At 51.4% G+C, this 19126-nt stretch overlaps 1 protein-coding gene across 6 annotated transcripts in view; it reads right to left on the minus strand.

Moving 5' to 3' along the window:
• Nucleotides 1-19126, minus strand: part of C12H7orf50 (chromosome 12 C7orf50 homolog) — a 120557-nt gene that overhangs the window by 42767 nt on the left and 58664 nt on the right. For 4 of the 6 annotated variants that reach the window (XM_023555903.2, XM_064295946.1, XM_023555901.2 and 1 more), the window contains one exon: nt 5380-5430. In XM_023555903.2, coding sequence (XP_023411671.1) covers nt 5380-5430 — 51 coding nt within the window. Of the gene's footprint in view, nt 1-379; nt 498-5379; nt 5431-19126 lie in introns of those variants that run through there. The other 2 variants (XM_064295945.1, XM_064295947.1) reach the window with 2 other exon arrangements.

Raw genomic sequence — 19126 nt, forward strand, 5'->3', positions numbered from 1 at the left:
GTCTGACTCTTAACCCTCCGTCTTGGGGGTTCTCAGGGACTGGCTGCCTTTCTAGGGGTCTGGAGGGGCAGCCCCAACCCTGCCCACATGAGCTGTGGGCATAGGCACCCCAAAGGCTACAGGGGGCCAAGCATGGCACAAAAAGCCCCTGAGGTTCCCCCAACAGGCAGGCTCCACACACGGGACCCCTCGACAGGACAGCTCTGCTTACGGGACCCCCTGACAGGTGGGCTCCGCCTATGGGACCCACAAAAGGGGTGTCAAAACGAGCAGCAAGTGTTTCCCATACCCAGCCTGCTGACCAGGCATAGCTCCGAAGGACTTGTCAATCCCAAGTGCTCCCCCTTCAGAAATGTGGGGCCCTCAGGCCTCTCCTCACCTCCCCTGCTACTGTGGGCTTTCCGGAGCCTCCTGGGTGTACTGTCGGCAGACACCTCACCTGCAGGGGCCTCTGCTTGTCCCAGCAAAGCCGACACCACTTGGGGGAGCTGCTCTCCAGGTGTCACTGCCGGTGATGGTGCCTCAGCGTGCTGCTGGGGCAGTTTGGGCCGTAGCGCCTGCAGGATGAGGAGACCCCGCAGGACTGGGGTGAGGCCTGGGATGACCTCAATCCAGTGCTTCCCCTGCCCACCGGGTCCTTGCTGTTGGGACAGTGGGTGGAGACCCCGACTTGGCAGAGCCGGCCGGCCCATCGCTGACGTCTCAGGGGAGGCTCTGGGGAATTTTCCGTTGGCTTAGAGGGTTTGGATCAGCTCTTCCCTTGTTGCAGGGTGGGGTTTCAGGTCCTATTTTAGGTTGTAGATGTTGCTTGCCTGCTGGGAGGGGCCGCTGTGGGAAGGATGGCTGTGGGCTCCCCAGGCAGGAAAACCACGGTGTCCTCACAACCAGGCGTGGCACTCAGCTGCCCTCACGCGGACGTTTCTGAGTCCCATGGCCTTATGCTGCTGAAAAAGCAGTGTGTGTGGCTGCGGAGACTTAAGCCCGAATTCTGGCTTTTCCGCTTGAGCTGTAGGGTCTGTGCCTGCAGCCCCGAGTCTGCATGAAGCCCAGAGCAGGTGGGAGGTGTGAGCTGGACCAGGAGGGCAGAGGGGAGCACCAGATGCAGGGAGAGGTCCTTGGATCACCCTCGCCTGGAGCAGCATCGGGGCCTTCCACATGTGAGCGCCCCTCTGCTGGCCGCCCCCCCGCCCGCCCCTTGCCATGGTCCATCTGTCACTATGAGGACACTATGAGGAGCTATAGGGAGGCTGGGGCAATGTGTCAACTGTGGGAGCTCCTCTCAAAAAACCAAAACTTATTTATCCTACAGATTGGTCCCATTAAAAAATACATATATATACAATTTGTTTTCCCAGTGTTTAGATTGGGAATGACCATGTAAACTGTGCAGGTTGTCCTTGTTAGGAGAGGATGGATAGCAGCTACAGCTCTGTCTCTCAAGGATGGATGGACAGGGTCTGTCCCATCAGAAGACACATGGAACTGAGGGATGTACCTGATAAATCCCTGCGGTGGGCTCTCATCCTGAGCCAGGGCCAGCCAGCTGGGGTTTGCAGGACACTATGACTGTTTTATAGCAGGCACGTCTGGAGCCTACGTGTTTTCACAGGGCCTGAAACCTGGAATGGAGGAGTTCTTCCAGGAGCAGGCAGTCGGTGGAGGGGACAAGGGAAAGGGGAGGGCAATGAGGTGCCAGGCTCCCCTGTTCCCGCCCAGACAGCAAAGGGGGAGTCTCATGGGCCTGGGAGCAGACCAGAGAAGACTGCCACCCCTGCACCAGGCTCCCCAGTGCCCTGCGGCAGTGCCTACTCCACTAACCTCACTGGAGTTATTCTCCATGATGGCGTTGGTGCCCGGGACCGGCTACACTGCTGCCAGCATAGACCTGACAGTGACACCGTATGCCCATTTACAAACACTTAAAGCTGACCCAGCTGGTTAACAAGGCGCTGAGAGGCCTTCTGGGACCCTCAGCCAAACGCCCCAGTGGTTCCAGGAAAGGGTGCTTCAGGCCCAGCTGAGGTCGCCCGCAAGTGAACTTTCTTCCATGCTCTGCTCTCCACAGCTCTCCTGTCTCCAGTGGGAGAAGACCTGGGTTAGGGGGTCTCTGCCAGGAGAACCTTCCAGGCACGCCCTCACCCGGAGCTGAGGGCCTTGCTGCTGCCCCATACACCTGTGTCGCTCCTTGGCGTGTTCTGTGCCTGACGCCCACAGATGTGGGTCCAAACTTGCTCCACCATGCTGGGAACCATCAGTCCGGCTCAGTGTCCAGCCTTACTGGCTGGCCAGACTGCATCTCCACACTGGGGCTTGTGTATAGCTGCAGAGCCTCGGGTTGAATGTGGCGAGGAGGTGCTGTGTAGCAGACACTTCACCACATGTGGGCAAGCACAGACTCCATGGGGTTTCGCAGAGACAGATGGACTTCTACCAGACCAGGAATCGACCTCAGCTTTGCTGGGTCCCCCGCTAAGCCTCGGAACAGCGAAGGCTGGACCAGGTGCTGCTTGTGGGGCTATGAGTTGATAGGGAAAGACAAAGACACCCCCTTAGCAGTGTTGCTTGGTCATCCGGCTGCTGAGGACAGCACTGTGCCTACCTCAAGGCTGTGTGTGATGGAGCCATGCTCAGACCCAGAGAGCTCTGTGCTCCTAGGGAGGTGTGTGAGCACCAGCAAGCAACTGTGAGAGAGCAAGAGAGAATGGGAGAGGGTACGCATGCTTCAGGAGACTCAGGAAACCCTCTTATCCTTATATGCTCATGAGGTTGTTTTTCCCAATACTCAAAACAAGGCATTCTAACAGTTTCTGGAACTGAACTGGATAGGGGAGGGAATGGAGTTGGTCGGTCTGATGGCACCTCCCTAGTGGCCCCTCCAAGAAGCAGCTGGAATAGATGTGGCCAGCTGACCCTGGCATGAGGCCACGTGTACCCTGCCCCTCGGCACCCCAGGTGAGAAGGCTGGTTGGGCAGGTGCAGAGGTCTAGGCTGGCTTCCGCACACCACCAGACACTAGGCCTGAGGTCAGACCACACAAACCCCACCAACCAGCTTAGTGGCAACACAGACCATCCGTGGCCACAAATCACTTTAGTCAACCTGCAAGAGCCCAACGGTGCAGAACAGGCCTTACACCCACCTGCTGACTTATGACTCTCAGAGATTCCGAGCAGGGATATTAAACAAGATTATTCACAGGGTCACTGGGCCTGGAGTCTAGAAGGAGCGAGGGGACTGAAATGGAAACATCTACAGAGCCGAGGCCAGAGGTGCTAAGAGAGCTTAGTCCTGCCAGAAAGCGAAGTGGTGCCTGCTCGCAAGGGAGGCATCAGAACCACAGCAGGGAGCAGGGCCGTGTTCTGAGGCCATCGTCCCACAGCACAGAGCAGGACTGTGTCCTGAGGGGGAAGGACATCAGGTTCACAACACAGAGCAAGGGCCATGTTCCTGGTGGGGAGGGGCATCAGATCAACGGTACAGAGCAGGGCCATGTTCGGGGGCAGGGAGGCGACGTCAGGCCCCAAAGCACAGAGCAGGGCTGTGTTCTGAGCTGGGGGCATTAGGTCCCACAGCATAGAGCAAGGGCTATGTTCTGAGGGGCCATTGTCCCTCCACTAGAATTGCGTGAGCAGCGCCTTGCATTAACGGCCGTGCTCTCCACAGCCACAGACAAACTGCGTCCATTTTTATGAAGGAATCCGACATTGCAATTCCCAGAAGAAAGAGTCAGGCTGAGGACGGCCCTGGGTATCTAGAGCCACGGGACAAAGACACGGAAGCCTCGAGGACAAGCGTTTGCAGGAGCTCTTCACTGAGGCCCTATGCCACCCCACTGTGCTAAGTTTACCAAGCCCACTCTGTCACATGCCTAATGGGCACACAGCGCTACCCTGAGAAAAGCGTGGTCTCAACAGTGCATACCCTTTTTGCATAGAAAAACAACTGCGAGCCATCTGGGACGTTTTGTAAAGCGCACAACTTACGTGTCCACAATAAGGGGACAGTTTAGTACGTTATTATTAGCGTCATGATAATTACATAGTCACCAAGAATGACAACAAAAGCCACGCAGAAACATGGGAAACATTTAATAACTACCTTCGAGGTGGAATGAGCAGAACTCCCGATGCAGCACCAGCGTAAACACACGTCTGCGCAGAAGGTCAGCCCTGAGTTGCCCGAGCAGGAATGCACATCAAGGGCTCAGAGGCCGCACTTCCCAAGGCCAACACCCTTCCTTGCTGGAGCTCTGGGAGACGTTCACCCTCACTACTGGGGGTCGGGGGCTGCTACATCTCCACCTCTCGCTCTGGGAATTGACCTAGGGAGTTAGGGCCCAGGCTTCTAGAAGCATCCTGAAGGACCGTTTAAGGAGCTGCAGCCAAAAGCTGCTGTGCGGAACACAGAACACTCAGGGCTCTGGCCTTGGGGAGCTCCCAGGGGACCCTAGGCCCGGACTTTGGCAGCGCTTCTACGTGGCCCCAGCGGAACGTCCCAGAAGCCCCTGGTTCTTGGCCTGAGATCGGCCACCAAAACAAACCCTGGGCCTATGTGGACGGATGTCTATCCCCAGGGAACCCAGTTACAAGTCTAAGCGGTGGGAACACAGACTGGTGTGGCCACCGAGGAAAACAGTGGCAGCAGCTTCATGCAGAGTGAAATGGACGCTACATGAACCAGCAATCCCACTATTAGGTCTTTACCTGAGAAACTAGGCCCTACATTCCCACACGGCAGATCCAGGCTCACACAACACAAGAGGCCAGTGGAGCGGACCAAGCCCTGAACTGCTGGGTCAGTGGTAGAGCAGGGACCCCAGCGCTTGGCCTCCCAGGCCTCCAGGCTGGGAGTGGTGTCTGATCCACTTCACAGACAGAGAGACAGAAGCTTGAGGGTGCAGTGGACCTGCCCACAAGGAAGAGGTAAAACTGAACCAGGACCTCCTGAATAGCCGCAGGGGAGAGGAGAAGACATTTTAGCTTCTCTCCATCAGTAAGGGCTGCTGGGCATGGAAAGCATAACTAAGGAAGAAAGCAAGCAACCACCTTTTCCATCAGGCTCATGGGTCAAGGACCTCTCTTGGCCAAGCTCAGACCACAGGCATGCCCTGCCTGGCAGAGTGGCCCACAGCCCAACCACCCCCAGACCAAATGAAGAGCTGATGCCAGAATACCAGGGCCACCTCATGGTGAATGCACCAAAGTACCATGGCATGTGGGCCCAGACTGGGGCGGGGGCAGGGCCCCACGCCGAGCAGGCTGGGCAAAGGCGCAAAGACCTCCTCCTTCCCCACTGACTTTGAAGCAAGAAATGTTCCCAATCGTTCATTCTCAGTCTGCCACTGGGTCTCATGCTCTAACCCCAGGCATTGGTACTCACCGGGCCGAGACACACCTGGAGGACGTGTGGGTCCCTCCTGTTGGTGTGGGCCTGTGAAGGAAGGACAGGACTCGTCAGTAGGTGCTCAGAATGAGCAGACAGGTCACACACAGACCAGCCAGCACCACCCAAGGTCTCCCAGGACCCAATCTGTGCTTGGCCCTCCCATGTGAGGAAGCTAGCTGGGGGCTGCGGGGCCACCCCGTTCTACAGAGGAGGCCAGTGAGGCTGGAGAAAGTGAGTGGGGCCCAGCATGTCAGCACACTGGTGGTGGGCAACCCAATACCACAGACTCCCTTCCTTCCTCACCACCCAGAACCCCAGAGCCAGTAGGCCATTTACAGTATAGGAGGGCTGCATACCACCACCGACTCCCCTTCACTACCTGGAACCCCAGAGCCAGCAGGCCGTTTACAGGATGAGGGGCTGTACACCATGACCCCCCTTCTACTACCTGGAATCCCAGAACAATAAGCCATTTACAGGGTGGTAGGCTGTACACCATGAACCCTCTCCTCACCACCCAGAACTCCAAAGCCAGGAGGCAATTTCCAGGGCAGGGGGTTACACACCACAAACCCCACTTCACTACCTGGAACCCCAGGTCCAGCAGACTGTTAACAGGTGGGTAACCCAACATGAAAGACCCTCCCTCCTAACCTCCTAGAACCCCAGAGCCAGCAGGCCACTTCTAGGGTAGGGAGCTGCCCCTGGTTCTGGTCATAACAGGCTTCAGTACTCAGTTCAACCTACCTACTGAAAACCAGGAAAAAAAAACTCTAGATTTAAAAAAAGAAAAAACTTCTAGAAGCATAAAAGAAGAAAAGAAAGCAAGGAATAGCCAGGCAGAAGGGAGAGGAGCCTGAGAGGCCGGCTACGGAAGAGTCTGAGAGAGACCTCTCCCCTGAAGGAAGCCTGGGCTGGCCACTCAAGGACACCTTACTAAGGGCTCCATGTGGCCTTATGAACATTGATTATCTTCAGTGAGGGCTGCATTTGGACAGAGCCTCAGAGAGATCTCCTCCATTGATACCCAGTTGGCTGGGAAGGGAGGCGCACAGGAGCCCCCTGCACACCCATCGGGGACCCTGGGGCAGCTCTCAGCGTGAGGGTGAATGGATGTGTACACGCGCTCTCAGAAGCATGGCCTGTTTTCAAAGTGTGGAATGCTCAGGGATCCCAGTGGTCCTAGACTTGTGAGCCTCCAGGTATCTTGCAAAAAAGTCAAACCAAATATTCTGTGGGGTAAATTACTTTCATTGTAAGCCTCAAGTTATTTCCAAATGTAACTTTTCAAGTACACAGCCAGTGATACCCTGTTCAAAGATGACCAGAGATACAAAAACACTGGACTCCAGGAGTGATCAGGTTATAAAATGGTCATGCCACCTTCAAAGGAACAAAAGGCAGGCTTGAAGACACCTGCAAGGAATGGGAATCTAGGAAAATGTCAGCAGGCTTTTCAAAGCCCCAAGAACCTCTAGAAACAAAAACAAAGTCGGTGGTTTGAAGAGCAGATCAGTTAGAGGAAAATGGTGACCTGCAAGATGCATCTGAAGAGGTGATTCCATGAGAAACTGTGACATAATGTTCGGTCAGAGTCCTGGTGGGGAGGGCGAGACTGAGCCAGAGGCACCACGCGAAGACGCGCAAGCGTGGCTGACGGAAATCACCAGGCTACGCACTCAAGAAGCCCAGCAAACCCCAAGCAGGATAAACTGACAGCCGTTCCTGAATTCCAGCCCGGCAAGACTACCACCTATTTAGACAAGCAAAAAGTGAGTACTCACCACCAGCCAACACTAAAGATCTCCACTAAAGAGAATTCTAAACAATGCACTTCAGGCAGCAAGATCAGTATTCTAGACAGAAGAGCTGAATTTCAAGAAGGAATGAAAAGCAAAGGAAGTGGTAAATACGTAGGTAGCTCCAAATAAATATTGACTGCATGAAACAACAATAATACTGTCTCATGGGTTTTGAAAAATTACACTGAACAATACTATATAACTCGGGAAGAAGTCTACATACAGTGAAAGCTTCGAAGTCCTTAGGCTGTCCCGGAGGAGGGCAAGTACTGATTACTATTCAACAGGACTCTTCATGTAGGAAGATCCTGAGTGTTAAACACCCACCTGCATGTCCAGTGAACACCTTTCCACGTGCACACCGGCTTGGGGTACATCCCAAGCTACTTTAGTTGTCACAGGTTGGAAAGGAAGCTGGCCATTCCCCTTTGCTCTCTTCTTCCGAGCCATTGGTTTGCGGTCTGGTCATGCTGTGGGGTCTGCCAGCCTGGCTTAAGTGCACCCTCTTTCAGGGCCTATCCCTCACAGGGCATCAGCCCTTTCTGCCACCACAGCCTCCCCTACAGAGAAAATGAAAATGGGCTAGGGAGCCAGGCCACCTTCCAGCCTGCCATCAAAAGTCAGTTTCTAACTTTATTGCTGTCGATTTCCTTTGAGTAAATATCTCCCAGCCTCACTGGCTATTTGGTTAAAATTTGGGGGGGGGGGCATCTGTAAAGAAACAAAGTTACTTCAGTGATAAAAGGTGGGCGGCACAGCTCTGAGTCAGCGCTGCCTTTTGAGGCCTAACTCCGGGAACTTCCGCCTATGATGCCCCAGCCCAGGCTGGAGGGAAGAAGCCGCCACAACCTTCCCCTCTTCAGCGAATGACCACCACCTTCTTGGTCTCTGTGTTTTTAAGAGTTGTAAGGATCCCCCAGTGCAGGACAGCATCTCTCAGGGTGAAGAGACCCCAAAGTTGGACTTTGAATCCAGGCTCAACTCCAGACACACAGGTCCTGGGCCTCCTGCTCCTCGGTGGGAGGGGCCCCTCTGAGACCAGCAGGACACTGTGGGCAGCCAGCTCCCAAGCAGGACACTGCTCCTGGGAACCCGGGTGCACCCATGCAGGACCCTGCTCTGGGAACCCGAGTGCAAACGCTGGAGGAGCCTGCATGGAGGGTGCACGCTGAGCTCACACTTGGATGAGGCTGCTCCCCCAGTGGCCTGAATGAGAGTGAGGTTCCTTCAGGGGTGGAGCAAGGGTGGACAGGATGCTTAAACTGCCAGGAACTCTCGTACCACTGTGGCTCACACCCACCCTCCCAACCCTCATGGTACCACGGACCCACTGTCCCTTCGGCTCTCACCCTGAGTTTGTCTTGGAACCAGTGGGGAGCTGTTAAATGGAGGCTCTGGAGATTGGCCCATCACTCCCAGGCCTCATCTGCTACTCCACCTGCCGCCCCCCTCCCCATCTAGTAAGGTCTGGGTTGAGCTTCCCAGTGGCACTCCACAGGGGCCCTGATCTCCACTTGGCCCTGTCCTAATATCTCCTGCCTGAGCTCTTGAGAATGTCCCTCCTTTAAAGCTGTCACTCCCCCCTCTCCCCCCCGCCACCCCCACCCTGGCTGGCCCTCCCTGAGGCTGGCCCTCCTGACAGCAGAGCCTGCAGTAACCCCTGCAGGTTTGCTTCCTTGCAGGTCGGCAGAGCTGGTCCTGATGTCTGTTCACATGTAGTGGGTGCGGTACCCCAGCCTCACGTCCCCAGCCATGGAGGATGTCATTGCCCCACAGAGCATCATCTCAAGGCTCATACACACACGTACTTGGCCTTGCTTGCACTCCTGGGCTTGGCAGCGGGGGCGTTCAACTCCTCTGAGGGAGTGCTTGGCTGGGGAACCTGTGGGCGTTCCTCTTGGGCCTCACCGTGACCAACATGCTGAGGGACCTGCTGTCCCTGATGGCCATCGCCAGCCCAGACTACCTAGTCACCACCAATCTGGACTGCAAGGTCCTTGCCTTCTGTGCCAGCATCTGCTGCTTCAACACCCAGGACCTCCAGGTGGCCATGCTCTTTGTGTTCCTCCTGCCCAGCACCCCACCCTGTCTGCCTGCAGTGACCAAGGATCTCTGAGGCCAGCCCTGGCTCTAGCGGCCATCCTGGTCTGCTCCCTCTGCAGCTCCCTGAGGTGGTGGCCCTGCTGGGCACCTCCAGGGAGCTGCACAGAACCAGCCAGTGCCAGCTGGACCTGCTGACTGCTTGGCCTGAGTATTCGGTGGTGACATTCAGCCTGGGCTTTAGGCCAGCCCTCTTATTGGAGTTGGTCTTCTGTGTCCTGCTCTTGGCCACACAGGCCTGGTGGGCGCGGTCCCCCAGAGGGATGCTGCCTCGGCCACGCCTACTGTGCTGACCGTTACCCTGACCACGCTGGCCTGCTGGCTCTTCTACAATACCGTGCTGCTCCACAGGGCCAGCCTGAAGCTGCAGGGGGCCCTCAGCTCACCCCAGGAACACTGCCGAGGAGAAAGTAGCGTGAGGTCCCTGGAGACCCTGTTCCTCTACCAGCCCTGCAGGCATGTCTTGCTGAGGGCTCAGGAGAGCCTCGCCTGGAGGTGCTGTGGGGAAGCAGCCCCCCAGCAGCATCTCCTTACAAGGAGCAGGGAGCCAGGACTATGTCCAGGCTGCTGGGTACAGGCCAAGAGGCAGGAAGGAAGCTCCTGGTGTTTAAGAAACTCTCCACGTGCTGAACCGCATGTCCACCTGGTCAGACCCGACTAGCTGGAAGGTACTCATGAGCTCTCAGGTGTCAACTCCGCTTATGCAAAAAGCATGGTATACCTGGCCCCAGTCCACAGTCACACGTCAGGGAGACCCAGCAAGTCAAGGACACAAAGCCAGCCAGACACATGTCTGATAGGGACAGAAATTTCCTACATGGTGGGGGAGGGTGGTGGAAGACTCCATGATTAGCCTGACCACTGGTTGGTACCTTTCTCTACCCTACCCCAACCAAATGACAAAAAACAAAAAAAGGGATCTTGAAAATAGAGACACTATTTAAATACCGCCTTAAATAACAGTCTGTCATTTAAATGAATAATTGAACAAAGGACGGTTTTCCTCCCACAAGAAACCCGACCTGTAAGTGTAGAAGAAATGGAGGAAACAGAAAAAGCCACAGTAATAACTGCTACCGGCAAAACCCACCGTGGATGCTAGAACCAGTGGTGGAAGCTGGATTTCCGCTTGGTCTGGAAGTACCCCCACCAGACAGTCATTAATTCACAGGTAAAAGCAGAAACGTTTCAGTAGACAAGTCACGCAGACACCACCTCAGCCAGTGGTCAAGATCAACTCTGCCATCAGAAGGCGCATCTGCATGGTACCTCCAGACGAGATTCCTGGGGGAGGTAAGCACCGTGCTGACCGGGTGTTCTCTAAAAATGCAGGGCCTCGCTACAATCACAAGGAACTTTCAACAAACTCAAGCAGGGAGACAGTCCACAAAATAACTGACCAGTACTCATTTTAAGGGCCAAGGGCAGGAAAGACGAAGATGAAAATCTCATACACTCAAAAGAAATCATGGAGACACACCAAACTAAATGGGTCTCGGAACAGAGAAAGGACATTAGTGGAAAACTGGTTAAATTTTAGTAAGATCTGTAGTTTAGCTAACAGTATGCACCAATGTTAATTTCCTGGTTTTGATAACTATCCAATGGTTGTGTAAGGTGTCGACGTTATGGAAAGCTGGGTGAAAGGTACACAAGAACTCCCTCTACTATTTTTGCAACTTTACAGTCTAGAATCATTTCAAAATCAAACATTAGAAAAGTGAACACCAGTAAGAGATGAGGTAAACGAACACACCTCTACTACTACCATATACCACAGAGTACCATATACCATAAACCAAAACACCAAAGTAGTTGCCACTGAGATCATTCTGATTTATGGCAACTCCATGCAGGGGGCAGCGGTGGTTCAGGGGTAGAATCCTTGCCTTCCATGTTGGAGACCTGGGTCTAACTCTCAGCCAATGTACCTCATGTGCAGTCACCGCCCGTCTGTCCGTGGAGGCTTGTGTGTTGCTATGATGCTGAACAGGTTTCAGTGGAGCTTCCAGAATAAGACGGGCTAGGAAGAGAAGCTTGGCGACTTACTTCTGAAAATCAGCCATTGAAAACCCTATGGACCACAAGGGTTTGGTCCCCAACTAATCATGGGGACGGTACAGAGCCAGGCAGTGTTTCGTTCTGTTGTGGATGGGGGCACCATGGGTCAGGGGCTGACTCAATGGCAGCTAATAACAACCATATACCATATCCCATAGCCACGAAAACCCTAAGGAGCAATTCTACTTTGCACACATAGGGTTGCCATGAGTCTGAATCAACTCGACAGCACCAACAACCACCACCACCATATATATACCATGTCGTTGCTGTTGTGTGCCATCCAGTCGATTTCAACTCCTGGCGACCCCATGTGACAGAGTAGAACTGCTCCATAGGGTTTTCAGGGCTGCGACCTTTTGCAAGAAGATCAAACTGCCAACCTTTCAGCCAGTAGTCGGGCACTTAACCATCTGCACCACCCAGGGACTCCTCCATATGCCACAGATGACCCTGGGTGCTAGGGGTGCTCATTGAATATGGGCTGGCTATTTCCAGTCTCTTGCAGAGCTGGAGGAGCCTTAGTGGCACAGTGGTTAAAGTGCTAGGCTGCTAACTGAAAGATGGAGCAGTCTGCTCCCATAAAGATTACAGCCTTGGAAACCCTATGGAGAAGTTCTACTCTGTCCTATAGGGTCACTATGAGTCAGAATCTACTCGACGGCAATGAGTTTGGTTCAGAGCTGGGGAGTATATGTATGTATGCATGAATTTTGAGGTAAAATACAACACAAGTTTACACTAATGCTTCCAACTCAAATTCAGGACTACAGGTTCCTAATGGCACCTCCCTTCTCCAACACAGACTTCTCAATTCTAAAGGACACCAGGAGTGTTAGAATTTGAGTATCACATAATTACTGATTTGCCATATCTCACATACGTAAATGATAGTCTCAGAATCACAACATCAACACTAACAACAGATTACTGAAAACTGTTCGAAAAGTTCACACTTCTTTTTTGTCCTCAGAGAATGTCCCTCACTGAATTATTATATTTTAAAGTCACTTGGAATAATTTTTCTCTATGTAGTCTGCTACCAACTGAATATATATTTAGGTAATGGGTTTTCATAATTTTTTGTTTTTTTAGGGATTGATTGCCTTTTATTTAATTATATAGTGAAGTAAAATATTTGCATGGCTCCAAAGATAAAACTTTAAATTAAGCAAATCTACTTCAGAAAAGTTTGGCTTCTATTCCAGTCCTTCCCTATTCCTTCTATCTCCAAATAGGTAAACACTTTAAAAATATTATAATACATCCTTCCATTGTTTGCTTTTTAAATACAAGCAGGCACGCATGCACACTCACATGAAGAGGGACAATATCAAGTGTTGGCGAGAACAGGGAACAATGGAAACTCTCAGATGCTGCTGGTGGAAGTGTCACTCAGTACAGCCACTTTGGAAAAAAGTTTGACATTATCTATTAAAGATGAACACATGTATATGCTATGAACTAGCAATTCCACCCCTAGAATTAAAAATATATGCCTATGCACCCACCCATTGCCACTGAGTTGACTTCAACTCATAAGGACCCTAAAGGACAGAGTAGAACTGCCCCCATAGGGTTTTCTAGGCTGTAATCTTTACGGAAGCAGACTGCCACATCTTTCTCCCGCATAGCAGCTGGTGGGTTTAAACTGCCGGCCTTTTGGTTAGCAGCCGAGCACTTAACCACTGTGCCACCAGGGCTCCGCTACATATGCACACCAAGATATATATGCCAGAATGTTCACAGCAGTGTTATTTGAGATAGTCAAAAACTAGAGACAGCTCAAATGTTCTGCAAACGGAGTATGGGCGAATAAACTGTAGAATGTAAACAAATGGAACTGAACAAACTATAAATGCAGGCAATGGCATTCCATAATTGGAACCCAACATTCGGACTCTCAGAAACTTAACGTTAAGCCAAAGCAGTCAGACACACATATCCACACACACACATACAGCATGGTTCCGTGATGGCTTTACTGATATGTCAACTTAGTGAGGCTACAGCCCCCAGTTATTCAGTCAAACACTCCTCTATGTGTTGCTGAGGTTATTTAGTGGTGTAATCAAAGCCCATCATCAGTTGGCTTTAGGTGAAGGAGATTATCCTAGATAATCTGGGTGGCCTTAAAAGTAGGGTTGAAGTCTCCCCAGGACAGAAGAGAAACTCAGCCTGTGGACCGGAGCCCCTGTCTGTGCCCAGGGGCTCATGTCTGCTGAGGGCTTCCTTTCCTGGTTGTCTGCCTTGTGGATTTCCAACTCTTCCCCACAATCACGTAAGCCTAACCTAGTCCCTGTAATAAATCTCTTAATATATAAATCTCCTACTGGTTCTGCTTCTCCTTTTGAGCCCTGACCTTTACAGATTCCATTCACACCAAGGTCAAGAAGAGGTAAAATTATAGTGTTAAAAGTCAAGAGAGTGGTCATCTGAGGAGGAGGATGTAATAATTCCAAGGGGAAAAATCCTTGGATTCTATAACCAGTGAAGTGTCCCTCAAAATGAGGATGAGATAAAGACATCAAATGAATAAAAGCTGAGAGAGCTGATGTCAGATGCCTGTTCTTAGGCTGAAGAAAAATGATACCAGTTAAAGATTCACAGCTATAGAGAAGACTGAAGACTGCTGGATAGATAAATATTTAGATAAACATCAAAAACTTAAAACAAACAAACAAAAAATTTCCTAATTCCTTTAAAGGACATTTGACTTTTCAACAGAAAGAAAACTGTATTGTGAGGTGTGTAACACATATAGGAGTAAAATATATGACAACAATAGCACAAAGGACAGGAGGGGGATAAATGGAACTATATTGTCATAAAGTGTATAAATCGTAAGTGAGCTAGTATAATATTAATTCACAGCAAAGTGTGAGGAGTCAGAGATGCATACTGTAACCTCTACAGCAATCACTTTAATAAGGCAGAAGAGGACGCTCAAAGGAACAATGAACAGAGGAAACAAATACCTAAACCCAATATGTCAATAATTACATTAAATATAAATGGCTAAAACTCCAATTAGAAGCAGAGATGATTAAAATGGATTCTAGACAAAAAAAAAAAAAAAAAGACAACACTATTTATAAGACACAGAGTATGTACTGTATGGTTCCATTTATATGAAGTTCAAGGACTGTCAAGACTAATTTATAGTGATACAAATCAGAATGGTGGCTGCCTCTTACAGGGGAAGGGAATAGACTGGACCAGGGCACAGGACAACTTTCTAAGGGCCCTAGCAATGCTGTATTTGATTAGGATACTGGTTACACAGTATATATGTTTGCCAACAATCACTGAATTCTACAGTCACTGCCTGTACATATTACTGTATGTAATTATATCTCAAGAAAAAAGAACATCTGAAAAAAGTCATTAAAATTTAAAATAGCATAACTTTAAAAATTCAACAGAAGGGCTGAAAGATCAAGTTTAGGAAATACCTCAGAGAAAAATAAAAAGACTAAGGTATTAAAAATGAGAAAGAAAGGATAATATTAGAGGACCAATGCAAGAGGTCCAACACTGGATTAAGAGGAATTCTGGAAAAAACAAGAAAGAAAATAAAGAGTAAAAAAATGAAAAAAGAAAACTCTCTAGTACAAAAATAAAGTACCACACAAAAGACCCACACCAAAGCACACCACTAAAAAAAACATGGATGGTCAGAAGTGAGAACTCAAAGCCCACTCAAGTAACTTGACAAATAATACCCTGCAAGCTTGACCATGCTAAGAGCAAGCCCAGTAGGTGGTGGTGATGGCTTTAACAGATGGAAAAGACAATTGCCTGAGGGCTCAGTCTGGTGCTAAGCCCTGCACCTACACGCCGTCCTTCACTGTCAACCTGGCCAGCCCTGCACAGGAGAGCTCTAGAGGTCAGCCTACCCAGTATGATCACCACTATGTACCAAACACGCTTCAGATACACCCGCTGCTGGCACAGTAGAGTTGCCAGCTAAGATGCTTGTCTGTGGCCCCAGTTTCTCTGCCTGTGAAAGGGGGCTGGTAAAGCCTCTTCTCTCCGAGAAGCCAGAGGTTGCTGCCAGCATCCCTACATATCGCTGACCTCAGCGTACCCACCCCCCCCGACCCCCGTTCTCAGGCTTCATGCAGCTTCCTTCTCATCAGCCTTTCAAGGGAGCCTTGTTAGCCATCACATGCTAGAAAACCTTAGGGGACTCCAAGGCTGAGAATGACCTTACCTGCTCTATTCCCCATGGCTCGTGGTTTCTGGGGCCACCACTGAAAGCCAGAGTGAAGCATCTCCAGACAGGGCTTGATTCCACTTACCCTGGGCTTTGATCTGCACTGCTACCTGGCTTTTTTTTTTTTTTTTTTTCCCTCAAAAAATAATTTCACTGTGATTTGATTACATTGAGTGTCTAGATATTTCAGCTACAGGAATAATTCTAGAAAAAATAAAACCAAACCTGCTACCATTGAGTTGATTCCAACTCACAGTTATCTCGTGTGTGTCCGAGTAAAACTGCTCCATAGGCTTTTCTTGGCTGTGATCTTTACGGAAGCAGACCGTCAGGCCTCTCTTCTGTGGAGCCACTGGGTAAATTCATACCACCAACCTTGCGATTAGTAGTCAAGTGCAAACCATTTGTGCCACCCAGGGACTTTAGAAACCCAGTTACAATAATGTAAACTGGTGGTTCTCAAACGTTTTCCTTTTTGCAATAGGATCCTTCCTTCAAACAAAAGCTTTTAAGAGGGCCCCAGATATGGAACATCAAACAGGTGCAGCTCTGACGGGAGTGAGGGACCCACTGCTGGACCATCAAGGTACCCCCACACCCCAACCAAAGGCCCCTCAAGTGGGCCCTGTAGGGATGTGGTTGGTGCCAAACACATTACTGTGACTGGTCCACTGTACCTGGCAGAGTCCCCAATCCCATGACAGTCTGGACACGCACTGAGGGCAGAGCCACGAGAAAGATCTGGAGTCAACGGAAAACTAAGAAGTCTTCTAAGACCACAGTTTTCTAGCAGTGAGAGGGTACTTTTATCCAAAAGAAATGATTGGTAAAATCTTAATTTTAAAAAGGCAAAATCAGAGCTGATGGGGAGGGGTGTAGGTAGCCACCGTGGTAGCCCCTGAGCCTTGCTGAGCCTCTCCTGGGGTTTCCTGAGGCACGGGTGGGCAATCACTTCAGGTGGGGCTGGGACAAGGGCCCAGGTCTTAAGCCTTGTGTTCTAGAGCATTCCACCATAAACAGTCCCCTCCTCTGGGCAGAACTCAGGTACCTCTGTAAGTACCAGGCACCTGAGCCAAATTCCAGCTGCCATGGCACACCACCACTCTCAGAATTCCAGAAAAGGCCAGGAAAGCACTGGGCAGTAGCCGAGAGGCCCAGCTGTATAGATGCCAGCACCATCAAAGCTGTCAGGACTGCCCCGCTCAGGGGCTGTGAAGCCCCACCATGGCATGTGAACGTGAACTGAATGCAGGAAGGCAGGCGTCACAACGAAGGGCCGAGATGGCTTGAAGGTTCCGGGAACGCTCTAAATTCCTTTTCATGATGGAAAAAGCTGGAAGATAGAACTTCTGGCAATTGATTTCCCCTAGAAAGCACCTCAGCAGACAGTGTGCTCAGCACTCTACAGCCTGTGTGCACACGCACACACACGCGAGTCACACATGCACATTCACACACATATACTTGTGCACACACATATACACATGTACACTCACGTGCACACACACACACATGCACTGGCACACACACTCACACTCACAAGGCTGCAACTGGACTGACTGACACATTGCAGGGACGCTGCCGCCGCACTGACAAATCCGCAGTTCTGCCACCACCACCATTGCAGGCTGGATCTCGAAAGCTGAGTTCGCACAGAAGGAAGCCACCCTGAGCTGCCGGAATGCCCACCCGTCCTCCAGGTCCAGCAGGCAGACGCTCAGAACAAAGGTTCCCCCCGGGCGAGGCCAGTGTCCCGGGTAGTTCTGAGGAAAACCCGACAGGTCAAGCCACTGCAGTTGGCAGCACTTTCCAGGAGCTCATCCCCTTCTTAGGCCAAATGGAGCAGCTGGGGGGTGACGCAGGACGTCTGAGGGGTAGCACAGAGGGTTCTGACAGTGAGAATGTGGCAGACGACAGGCACCTGACCACCACAGTTGAGTCCTGCTCTGCTACCTCACTGCTATGTGCCCTTGTCATCATCCCTGACCCACCCTGAGCCTCAGTTTCTCCTTCATAATGGAGGCTAACTGGCCTTGCCTTGCCTCTCAGTATTGTCATGAGGGTTAAGTAAGATCATGGACTTGAACGTGCTCTGTAAAGTGTCACACTGAGGCAAAAGGTTATTGATAATGTCCTCCAGGCATGGAAGGCCCCTCTGTTTCCCCAGATTCTGAACAACCGCTATGGCTTTGTCCACTCTGCAGGAGTGGAACACGGTGAGTCACATTTCTCCTCTTCCCATCCACAGCCACACACATTTGGCTTGGTTTCCATCCTAGATCAGCTCTAAAATGTCTTACGTGGCCTGATGCCTCCACTGAACCAGGTCATGCCTTCAGCCCTGTGAGCAGTTCTTACTCACATGTCCTCTCCCTAGAACAGATGCAAAGGACAGACGAGCCAAAGTCACCAGGGGTAACTGCAGGCAAAGGACCTGCTTACGCCCTAACCATCCTTAATTCCATGACCCACCTGGAGAGCTGCAGCCTCCGTGAGAGATCGGTGGGGGCGGGGGGCAGGCAGAGTCCTGCCTGGAGGCACAGAGACAGGAAGGTGGAATTTACAGGGCCCTGAGGTGCAGACATCTACATGCATTGCTGAGTTCCATAAATACAGCCATCCCTACAGCCCCACTCTGCAGATGGGGACACTGAGGCTCAAGGTCAAATGAATGGCCCAGATCACATGGCAGATGAATGCAGAGTGAGGAGCTGGAACCAGCTGGGACGTAGCAAAGTCTAATACTGGGCAATTTCAGATCATCTGCTGGGCTTCACAGTCAGGGGAAGTTTAGATCCGAGAAGAGTGGGATCCAGAGATGTCACTTCTCATCATACCTGGCTACCCGTGGGAAGTGCCTCGACAGTTCTATGCCTCAGAAGGGAGCTGGGTGGGAGGGAGGCAGGGAAGCAGGGAGAGCAGAGAAGCTCTGCTGTGCTGGCAGAATGCAGGACTGGGCTGGGGTCTGCAGGTCCTGACCCGGTGGTGTGTGTGGGGTTTTCTCCCCCGGGCTGGGGTCTGCAGGTCTTGACCCAGGTGTGTATGAGGGCTGCCTTCCCCAGGCTGGGGTCTGCAGCATCCTGACCCAGATGTGTGTGAAGGGCTGCCTTCCCCAGGCTGGGGTCTGCAGCATCCTGACCCAGATGTGTGTATGTGAGGGACCATCTTCCCTGGGCAACCTTGTTCTCTCGGCAGTTTTGCTCTCTGTGCACTATCCAGTATCTGGTTTCATTTGCAAATCTAACTGAGAGCTGATCAGATTGGATTCCCTCTGATGCCTCCTACACTTATCCTATTTGGGGATGTACAGAAATAGAAGTTAATTTTTTAAAAAAAATTCTTAAAGAAATCAAATTCAGCAGTGAAGCAATCCAAGAGCAGTCAGGGCACCAACCGGAGCAGAGGCCTCAGTTAAGTCAACCCTCTTCCTGAGCTCTGTGTTCGAGTAGGATAAATGCGATGCTAGCAGCCCTGCCCGCTGGGCTCGGAGCACTTCACAGGGGCCCGGCTAGCAGCCCTGCCCGCTGGGCTCGGAGCACTTCACAGGGGCCCGGTAGAG

Source organism: Loxodonta africana, chromosome 12, assembly GCF_030014295.1.
Source record: "Loxodonta africana isolate mLoxAfr1 chromosome 12, mLoxAfr1.hap2, whole genome shotgun sequence".
NCBI lineage: Eukaryota > Metazoa > Chordata > Mammalia > Proboscidea > Elephantidae > Loxodonta > Loxodonta africana.